The 11,163-nt window shown below is 35.4% G+C and overlaps 1 protein-coding gene across 1 annotated transcript; it reads right to left on the bottom strand.

Annotated features, from left to right (window-relative positions):
- Positions 1-311: 311 nt before the first annotated feature.
- enosf1 (enolase superfamily member 1) lies at positions 312-10,275 on the bottom strand. Its single transcript, XM_058783576.1, has 15 exons — positions 10,109-10,275; positions 9,892-10,000; positions 8,592-8,707; positions 8,418-8,504; positions 8,310-8,336; positions 7,887-7,959; positions 7,757-7,795; positions 6,557-6,639; positions 6,346-6,468; positions 6,043-6,177; positions 5,726-5,767; positions 5,156-5,285; positions 4,951-5,050; positions 2,659-2,740; positions 312-1,165 (listed from the first exon to the last, which is right to left on the bottom strand). Exons 1-15 carry the CDS (start codon positions 10,190-10,192, stop codon positions 1,064-1,066), a joined length of 1,332 nt encoding a protein of 443 aa, XP_058639559.1. The 5' UTR covers positions 10,193-10,275; the 3' UTR covers positions 312-1,063.
- Between the last annotated feature and the right edge of the window lie 888 nt (positions 10,276-11,163).

The raw sequence follows: 11,163 nt of genomic DNA, 5'->3' as shown, positions 1-11,163 counted from the left end.
GAACCCCAGGGTGGCAACAAGGTGTCTACAAGCAGCTCTTGAGTCTGAGTGTGAATTTCACAAAATTTCTCCTAGTCCATGTAAGAGACATTTCAGCACTCAAGAAACTGTAAGATGTCCCTCCAAAGGGGGCAAAGGGATGTACTTCATCTGTACAAGTGAATTCCAGTATTCATATGACTTATGTCACAGAAATCCTCATCAAAAAGAAAAAAAAAAAAAAGATCGGACTTACAGTAGTAAAGTGTTGGCATGACAACCACCACCACCATGGGTGCTTCTCTATTATTGCACAACAATAACAGACACGATTTTCTCTTTTCCTTAATGTTTATTAACCGTAGTACCTTTAGAAAAAGAAGAGCACCTTAAAAAAATACAAAAATATTTAAGAAACCTAATTTGTTTTTGTTTTTTTGCTTATACATGCTTTCTGAAACTATGGCTCATAAACTATGGCAAACACTTCTTTCAAAACAATTTTAACCCTTAGAAAACATGGTGTTTTTGCATAACTCTATACTAAAACATCAGTTGATTAGCCATATACATGCCAAAATATGACAAATGTAAAACACTACTACTAACTAGTGTCATTTTCTTGTTAAGTGAGCAGAGGAGTGGACAGAAGTATGTCATAGCACTCACACATACATGTATATGCAAACATACACTGCATATACAGTACGTATGCACAATTGATGAACTGTAAGCATTAAAAAAAACAAAAACAAACTAATAAGCAAATAAAATTCCCCATTGTTAGTTACTTCCCAAGTCTGGATTTGTAAATCAAGACAGCAGTAGTTTCAGCATTCATTTGTTCCATTTCCCTCTTTGGCTGCACAGCACATATCTTTTACGATCATTAAAATATGAATTGATCAGAATTTTAAAAGGAATCATACAAATTTCCATATTCAGTTGCTCATTAGCCATTTATCCTTCACATTCCTTTGCACTGCCAATCAAGACAATCTGACAGGACTTCACGTTTAGTTATGGAAGTAGTAATGTTGTAATTTCCATCACAGTCAGTAGCACATACAGTATGTGTTCATTTTTACTGTTTCCCCTGCTGCTCAATGGCTCTCCAAACCTCACCCTGAGGATACTGGTGCTTTTGCAAAGACTCTTCCAGCATTTCACAAGAGTATCCCGGGTCCTGAAGATGTAAAACACATGATAAAGCCACAAAATGTTTATATCCTCTACTTTTAATTTAATATATGTGTGTCTGAATGAAGCTATTCCACATCAATTCACAAAATTATTTCAGCTGTTTTAAGCCTACCACAGCCAAAGAACCAAAACCACTGATCTATATAATGACTGGATTGCACATTGTGTTCTAAACCATAGGTCTAAAATGCCATTAGGCGGATGAAGCCAATGAAAGTGTTTGAGCGGCCATATTTCTATTCCCTTCCGACAGAGGGCATTATTGACTGACAGTCAAAAACTTGACCTAAAATCACCTGATTTTAAGCGTATCAGTCACACAGGATTAGTGTTTAGGATGTGTATGTGAATTAAAAAAATTTCAGGCAGGATAAGCCATATATTGACATTGTTAAGGTGGGTGTGTCTGCTGTGCACTTGCTGACAGAGGTAACTGATCTACAGTAACACAAAATATATTTCTTTATGTACATAACTATGCAGGAAATATTAAACATGAACAGATATCTGGTATTAGTATCAGAAATTACAATTTATTCACACTGAATGTTGATGCCAAAAATGAACTGAAACAATCTGAGAAGGAGAAGAGGAAGAGTATGTGTAAGTGGATGAGGAGGAAGAGAATGAGGATGACAAAGAGCAAGGTGTGCAGTGCTGTCAAGGCTGGGTCTAGCACACCAGAGTGTTTTTCCTTCGCCTGGCAAGAGATGACGTTGCCTGTGATGTGGACAAAGTCCTCAAGCTGGACTCAACAGGAAGCTGTGATGCTGAGTCAGAATCAATCTCTCACTGACTTTGATTTTGCAGTTGCACAACTTTTTTGACTGTACTGTAACATGCTTTTCATTTAGAGATTTCAGACAATTTACGTCACTGAAAAATTTGTTTTCTGTATACAATGGCTGTGTGAATGATCTGAAAGTATTGTTTGATTTTGAGTACAGGTGAAATTGTTTTGGACCAAATGCATTTTGGCAGAAAGGTCAGGGGTTTTGTGAATTTAGTTTGAAGATTTGGCATTGTGTTTAATGTTGTGAGAAAATGGGTGAAGGTTTCAAAAAATGTGTCTTAGCAATTGCGAAAAACTGCAATTCAATATAATGTTTGGGAGTACTAGAGAATACTAATATGGTGGTACTGTGGCTTCACTTTTTTTTTATATGTCATGAGCAATCCAGTTCTCTATTGTAGATTAGTGAACAAAACCCATAAAGACCAAGCAAACAAATATAAACTAATTCTACAAACAAAAGTGTTTTAAGGACAAACAAGTGGAACAATTGTCCAGACCATTAAATTATTGAAAAATAATACTTTGTGTCAGGTGTCAGTGATTCAACAAACCGTCCATTCATTCTTGTTATATTGGGATGCTACAACATTTTATTGACAAATCCCTAAACAACTGTTCATAGTGCAGCAGCAGAATGCTGTATATCCCTTGTGTTTATTATATTTATTTTTTGTACTTACCTTTGGTGGTATGTAGTGGGCATTTCTGATGATAGTGGGGCTTTTAAAATGTTCATGAAGGTGATCCACATACTCACACATCCTTCAAAACACACAGCAAGCAAAAGCTCAATGAAATTACATTAAGCAAGCCATGTTTAACATTTAAAGGAATTGTTCACCCAAAACTGAAAGCACTCCAAAAATTTACTTGAAAACCTTCAAGGCTTCCCTGGTCAATTAATTGACATTTCACAAATCATCCACTCAACAAAAGTAGTTATTTTATTATACACACACACACACATATATGTCTTTTTTATGAAAAAAACTTTCACGTTTTTATGTGCATCTAAAAAAAAATTGAATATCGTGAAAAAGTTTGTTGTATTGAATTGTAACATTTCAAAAAGTTATACTTTCATATATTCTAGATTCATTACATGTAAAGTAAAACATTTCAAAAGTTTTCTTTTTTTTTAATTTTGAGGATTAGAGTTTACAGCTCATGAAAGTCAAAAATCCAGTATCTCAAAATATTAGAATATTTACATTTGAGCTTCATTAAATGACCATCCCTACAGTAGAAAATCTGGGTATCTCTTGTTCTTCAAAACCACAATAATGGAGAAGACTGCTGACTTGGCAATGGTCCAGAAGACAATCATTGACACCCTCCACAAAGAAGGTAAGTCACAGAAGCTCATTACTGAAAGGGGAGGCTGTTTACAGAGTGCTGTATCAAAACACATTAAATGCAAAGTTGACTGGAAGGAAGAATTTGGGTAGGAAAAGGTGCAAGAGTCACCACGCTCAAACGTCTTCAGGAAAAGGGCTACGAAGCCACTTCAGAAACAGAAACAACGTCAGAAGCATCTTACCTGGGCTAAGGAGAAAAAGAACTGGACTGTTGCTCAGTGGTCCAAAGTCCTCTTTTCAGATAAAAGTACATTTTGCATTTCTTTTGGAAATGCAGGTCTGGAGTCTGGAGGAAGACTGGAGAGGCACAGAATCCAATCTGCTTGAAATTCAGTGTGAAGTTTCTGAAGTCAGTGATGATTTGGGGTGTCGTGACGTCTGCTGGTGTTGGTCCACTGTGTTTTATCAAGTCCAAAGTCAATGCAGCCGTCTACCAGGAGATTTTGGAGTACTTTATATTTGCATCTGCTAACAAGCTTTATGGAGATGCTGATTTCCTTTTCCAGCAGTACTTTAGCACCTGCCCGCAGTGCCAAAACCACTTCCAAGTGGTTTGCTGACCATGATATTACTGTGCTTGATTGGCCAGCCAGCACGTCTGACCTGAACTCCATATGGAATTTATGGGATATTTTCAAGAGAAAGATGAGAAACACTGGATCCAACAATACAGACGAGCTGAAGGCTCAATAGTGCCTCAGCAGTGCCACAGACTGATCGCTTCCATGCCACTCCTCACTGATGCTGGAGTTTGTGATAAAGGACCCCCGACTAAGTATTGAGTGCATAAATGAACATACTTTAAAGAACATGAACTTTTCTGTTTGCAAATCTTTTTTTTTTTTTATTGATCTTAGGAAATATTCTGATATTTTGAGATACTGGATTTTTGACTTTCATGAGCTGTAAGCTCTAATCATCAAAATTAACACAAAAAAAACTTTTGAAATGTTTTACTTTACATGTAATGAATCTAGAATGTATGAAAGTTTCACTTTTTGAAATAAGTTACAATAAAAAAATTCTTTTTAGATGCACCTGTACACACACACACACACACTATTTCAACAATCACAGATATCGGTCTTTTATGTTCTATAGTCATGTTGAAGTCTAGTTACCACAGGAAAATATTGACTTTGTGTAGTGAAGGGACTTAGCTAATTGTCTGGTAACAGTATAGTTGATAGGTGATGTTCACTAGTTTATAGACTTTTCTATGTAAAAAAAAAAAAATTGAATGGGATGAGCTGAACTCAAAGCCAGACAAATTATACAGGGCTGATAGTCAGCTAGTTTAGTCCTAACCCACAAACTAGTCAGTTTTAAAAGTATGTAGTTTTGTCTCTGCCTATTACCCAGACTTGGAATATAGAACACAAGTCATGTGCTTCTGTAGACCACTTTTACAGTAATTGTATGGTGCCTTTTGAAGCTCAACATCCCTAGTACCCATTGATTTTAGTTTTAAAGACAAATCTTATATTGCACAATAAAAGAAAATAATAACAGGGATTTGCAGCTGGGTGTGTAAATGACAACATCAGTTTCAGGTGAACTATTTCTTTTAGCACGCATCAAAAAATAAGTATTTGTTCAAAACACATACTGTACCTATTCTTTAAACTAGCAGACACTGAAATGTAGTCAAATAAAATAAGGTGCTGAACAAGCTCACACAGTCCCACACCCCCGGCATGAGGACACACAGGAACTGCAAAGAAAACCAAGATACACAATTTTGAATTTTATAGAAATCAAGATAGGTAGATAATCATTCAAATCAGAGATTTGCTCATAATATCAACATTTGATTTACCATTAAACTTGGCAGCCATGAGTATGATGGCAAGGTTTTCGTTCACACTGCCCACCCTACAACTGTCAATCTGAACAAACTGTAGAGCTGAGGCCTGGAGAAACTGCTTAAACATCACCCTGTTATGGCACTGCAAACAAGCACACAAAGATGCACTGCAGACACAGTATGTATCTGAAAAATAACAAAGTGATAGCAAAAAATCCTGTAATCATTTACTTATCCTCATGTCGTTCCAAACCTGTATGACTTTTTTTCTATGAAACACACAAAAAAAAACGATATCTGAAAAATATACTTTTTCCCCATCAATGAACAATAGTTTAGACCCATACTTCCTTAAAATTATTGTCTTTTGTGTTCGCTGAAGAAAGAAAGTCATACACATTTGGAATGACATCAAGGTGACTTTTCGCTTTTGTATGAACTCCCTTTAAAGCACCACTGAGAGATAACAGAACATAGCAGAGTTTAATAACAGTTAAACAGTAAAAAATAGTGGGACATATAACGTAGTAGGTCCTCTTATAATGCAGTTTTTAGCATTTGCACATTTTCTATAATTTTCACCTGCTCTCCAGTGGCGACTCCAATACCCAAGGGTGCAAGTGCCTAAAACAAGACAAAAACCCTTAAAATCTGAATAACGTGGTTTAAAGGGATAGTTCACCCAAAAATGAAAATTCTGTCATTAATTACTCACCATCATGACTGTCTATGCCAGGTCAGAAAGCTCTGGGATTTCATCAAAAATATCTTAATTTGTGTTCCAAAGATGAACGGAGGTCTTCTGGGTTTGGAACGTCATGAGGGTGAGTAATTAATGACCGAATTTTCATTTTTGGGTGAACTATCCCTTTAATAATGAACATAATTAACCTGTTTACCTTAGAGATGGAAGCATGACCTAAAATATCATCAGGACATGTGGGCTCCTCAATCCATAGAGGTTGAAACTCTGCCAGCTTGGTCACCCAAGTAATTGCTTCATGAACATCCCATCGCTGGTTGGCATCAATCATCTGACAGATAAGAGGACTTGTAAACTCTCCTGCCAAACATAGCCTTCTATTCTTAGTTTGGACCAGTTTAATGTTTAACTGAAGTGAAATATGACAAGGTCGAAATACTTAAAACAAACATTTTTTCTTATGTGTTTTGCAATGTATACGCGTTTGACTTTGAATCACCAGGGTGTTGTTTGGTCCAATCAGCTTCCGGATAAGACTGCATCTACGGATGTCATCCAGCAAATCAGCCCCAACCTTCACTTTAAATTTAGTCCATCCTTGGGCAAGAGCTTCAGAGCAGAGCTACACAAAGCAAAACATGTCAATCAAATGATCCTTGTCTGAGTATGATTACAATAGAAACCAAAAACAAAGCAATAAACAGATATACCTGGGTTAGTTGTTGGTCAGTGTATCCCAGCCAGGCACAGGAAGTGGTGTAGGCAGGATAGCCTTCCTTTAACATCTGCTCCTCTGTAAAGGTTTAAAATTATTAGTAAAAAAAAAAAAAAAAAAAAGACAGTTGTCCGCACACTGAAATTACAGCTCCGAAAAGTTTATTTACAAATGTATGGGTAATTTCAGTGTTTGGTCATGGTCATCTGTATTTGTTTGTTTTGTTGTCCTACACATGAGCCTAATTCTGCACTGTAAAAAAAAGAAAAAAAAAAGTAAACTTAAAAAGTTTAAGGCAACCAGATTCAGCAGATTTTTGAGTTTTCTCAACTTGTTGTTTTAAGTTTATACAACAAAAAGTTGATAAAACTCAAAAATCTCCTAAAAAATAAGTTGAGAAAACTCAAAAATCTGCTGACGCTGGTTGCCTTAAAACATTTAAGTTCTTTCAACTTTTGATTTTTTACAGCACTGTAAAAAAGAAAAAAAAAAAGTTGAGCAAACTTTAAAAATTTAAGGCAGCCAGATTAAGCACATTTTTGAGTTTTCTCAGTAAAATACAGTAAAACAGTAATATTCAAAAATATTGTTCCAATTTAGAAGAACTGTTTTCTATGTTGATTTTTTAAAATGTAATTTATTCCTGTGATGGCTCATTTAGTGAGCAAAAATTAAACAAATATTCAAACAAAAAATATTTGGAAGACAATTTTTGGTAACTCTTTATTTTGATGGTCCCTTTTGAACATTCCATTGAAAATAAGTAACAGTGCACCTACATGCCAACTAACTCTCATTAGAGTGTTTGTAGACATCTCAACATCTGCCAACTCTTTATTGTGATGGTCTTCCAACAGATATCCTACTGACTACAAGTAACTTTGCAAGTACATGTCAACTTATTCTAACCCTAACCCTACCAGTCTACTAATACTCTACTAATACTCTAATGAGAGTTAACAGATATGTAGATGCAATGTTACTTACTGTATAGTCAACAGAATGTGTTAAAAGACCATTAATATAAAGTGAAATCATTTTTAAGTGTTAAAGACTTTCTTGCTGAATAAAAGACCGTTTCTTAAAAAAATCTTACTGACCCAAGCTTTTGAATTATAGTGTTCATCTGTGCTCAAAGGGCACTTTATGAAAGACATAAATCTGCTACACTCTTTATAGTCTTTATGAATCTTACCTCTACTTTTCTGCCCCGCTTTTGCTTTTACCAATATATCTAAAAGAAAAAGAAGTGAAGAAATGCACTACTGTATATGAATGCAATAGCTCATTAAATGACAATTTCAAACAATCCTTAATGACCTCACCTAAAGCTTCCTGCTCAGTCAGTGCATCGGTGATATATCTGAAATCAATACAGCTGACCAACTTTGCAGGATCCTAGAGAGGATTCATACATATACACAAAAATAAGAATAATGCTAAAGAGTCAACACATTTAAAAGCATTTAAAGGTCTTCTTGATTTACGGTAATCCACCGTATGAAATCAAAACTGATTTGTTTTCTTAATACATTACTGGTCTAATTGTAAACAAATCATCCATATTTTACCTCATAAGCTTTCATCAAAATGTCATAACTACAATCTTATATACAACTAATGAATAAATAATTTTTGTTCGTTTTGTTTGATAAGCCTCAATATTTGTTTCATGCCTACTTTAAGTAATATTGCTTTGTTTTGCATCTTAATTACATGTAAGCACCTAAGAGATGATTTATACTCACCATGTCAACAAGTAGCTTCCATAGGGGCTGCAAAACATATTCATTATGGCCTTTAATGATATCCCATACGCGTTCATTCTTATAATGTTTATTCAAATGATTTCTCACCTTGCCCTCCACTCGCGCCCATAAATCCCAAACAGCATTCAGAATAGCTGCTGTCGCCAGCTGAATCACTCCTTTTTCTGGTCCAATCTATTAGTAAGTTCATCTGTTCATTAAACTGTTAGTGACGTCTGGGAGCGAGGACTGAAGTACCTGTGCTCGTGTTGTGATACTTACCCATCTCATCTGACCATCACTGCTCAGGAGTCTGTAGAAGCCTCTGAAGTCACTGACTATCTCCTTCAAAGTCTTCCCAACCACCAAAGTAGATAAGGCTTTAACTGCACATACCACTAGACGTAAACAGACAATGATCAAGCTTAGTATAAACTAGTCCAAAAAAAATGATATTGGAATTTCTTTCATAATTTGGAACTGATGAATTCTAATGGGAATAGTATACAAACATGAGATACTTCAGCTAACACAAACACTTTTATTGTTACACTCCTGCAGAAAAAGAATTTCAAAGAAATATTTCATCCTTGTGCAATAGCAACACATCACTCAACCAAGTGGTTCGTTCTGGTTGCATAACTGCTTTATCTGGGAATATATATTAATTCCAATACAAGTAGAGTTTTGATAATAACTGACCGATATGCTTTTAAATGGCTGATACTGTTAACTACCAAGGCTTATATAATTCAGATGTAGCACAGCACCTTCCACTGACAAACTTGTTAAATGAGCCTTTTGTTCAAAATATTCACATCAATCTAACTTTTACTCAAAACAGTACAATAATACTTTTATACAATATTCCTAAAGGGACTATGGCCAGGATACTGTGGTTACCAAAGCTAAACCTTCATTCATTCAATGGTCAGTGAACCATTTTTGTGTTGATTTTAATGTGTACTTTGGATCACTGTCTAACCACGGTCAGGTTTAAGCTTTCTAGCAGATGCAGTCAGGTGTTTAATGTCAGCTGCTACTTGATGTAGTCCATGGCACCATGTATCTGACAAGAAGACAAACTGCCCCACACACCATACACACAGATACTGAATGAAACATCATGAAGATAAACAACACATGACATTTTTTTAAAGCTGGTTTTGCTCATATTTAGCAAGGGCGCCAGTAATAAATAGCAATGTAATAAATAGAAATAAAACATAAAATTGCTGATTTGGAAAATCTTGCTATACTATCACCAACGACATTTTTTGATCTTCTTCTATATTATTATTTTAGAAGCTTATTTCCACCAAGCAATGAATTCGTAATTTTGAGAGAGAAACAAATCTAAGTTGTGAGAAAAAAACTGCAATTTCTTTTTATTTATTTTTTTTAAAGCTTCAAAAGAAATATAGATTTCCCTGCGTTACTATGGAGTTTTAAGGAATAGAAATCTATTTCACCACAAGGTGTCAGTCTTGTATTGTTATTGAAATCATAGGACTCATAGGATCCACTCGCACGACATGGTCATATGACATATTTGCAGAATTGCTAGATTTGTGAATCTCACCGATTTCCGTCCCTCTTCCTACAGTAAAAGTCAACCCATAACCCCTCAGTGCAGCAGCCGAGTCCGTCTCGAGAACAACATATGCGACAGAGTAATCTGGATCGGTGTGCTGCAATCAATCACATTTACAGTCAATGTAATGCATTTGTTATTGTTGGTGCATCCAATAACTCTGAAATCACCGAAATAAACAGTGAATTATAAGTAGGCTACGCACCATTGCATCCGATCCATGTTGTTCCAGTGAAGTCGGGAACCTTACGTCGCGCACTGTCAAATTTATTATTTTGCTTTCCAGCATTTTGTTTCAGTTGTTAACTTTGCACAAACTCGGCAGTTATGAACTGCACTTGTCTTTAAACACTCCGCCCAAAGAAAGCTACGATTGGCTTTTTGACAGATTGTAGTAATGTGATTGGCGTTTCTGGAACGACGCGATCACATGATCATAAGAAACGAAACTAGTGCTGGCCAATACATGGCGTTCTGTTATAGGACGAACAGGCAAATCAGCAAGTAACAAAATGTTTGGTTTAAACAATGTTTGTTTGTTTTTGTTTTTTTTATGTTTTAAGACAGTTTGATATTCATATTAATGGGTTTAAATAAGAACATGTATATAAAAAAATGTGACCAATATACTGATGATTTGATATTTACTTCAATGCAGTTATTTATATTCTAATTATAAACTATACAAAACACAACTAATATCAAAAAGTATTCAGTATTTAGCTCTTTTTGGAGTCAGTGATGCTATATTTTCTTCATCAGACAGCTCTTTTTCAGAGTTTGGTCTTTAAAGCTCTTAAATTTGAATACAAAATAGCCACATCTATATACTTATATTGGTAATTTTAAAATTTGTGATCAAATATTCCTGTCATCATAACTGATGCTGGATGCTCTGCTTTCCATTGTTTTGACCTAAAATATAACACTACACAGTGGATTCCGAAGGTACTACAAGTACTCCTACTTCTATCCACCTTTTTCTTGACGTAAAAATGGGCGCGGCCATTTGTAAATTTTATGGGTCTAGCTTCCGGTCTCATCCGCGTCCAGCTATTTTTAGTTGTACAAAACAGTTCGTTTTGCTGCTTTATATTGAAAATTAGTGTGTCTTATCATATTATTTTAATGTATTATCTTAATTATGAACACACTGGTTTGTAGTGCAAACAGTTTTACCGTTTACTGTACGTTGCTATTCTTCTCGTTATTTACCTATAGCGGCTAATGAACCGGAAGTCTCACCCATAGGCTTACTTC

This window comes from Onychostoma macrolepis, chromosome 07 (assembly GCF_012432095.1).
Source record: "Onychostoma macrolepis isolate SWU-2019 chromosome 07, ASM1243209v1, whole genome shotgun sequence".
NCBI lineage: Eukaryota > Metazoa > Chordata > Actinopteri > Cypriniformes > Cyprinidae > Onychostoma > Onychostoma macrolepis.
This window is presented reverse-complemented; position numbering and strand designations above follow the sequence as displayed.

What these genes read in the sequence shown, in the direction of transcription:
- enosf1 (XM_058783576.1), bottom strand. Translation starts at nt 10,192, where the DNA reads ATGCTGGAAAGCAAAATAATAAATTTGACAGTGCGCGACGTAAGGTTC. An exon ending in GTCATGCTTCCATCTCTAAG is followed by an intron (nt 5,768 to 6,042) that starts GTAAACAGGTTA and finishes GTCTTGTTTTAG; the next exon opens with GCACTTGCACCCTTGGGTAT. An exon ending in CCCACTACATACCACCAAAG is followed by an intron (nt 1,166 to 2,658) that starts GTAAGTACAAAA and finishes TTACATCTTCAG; the next exon opens with GACCCGGGATACTCTTGTGA.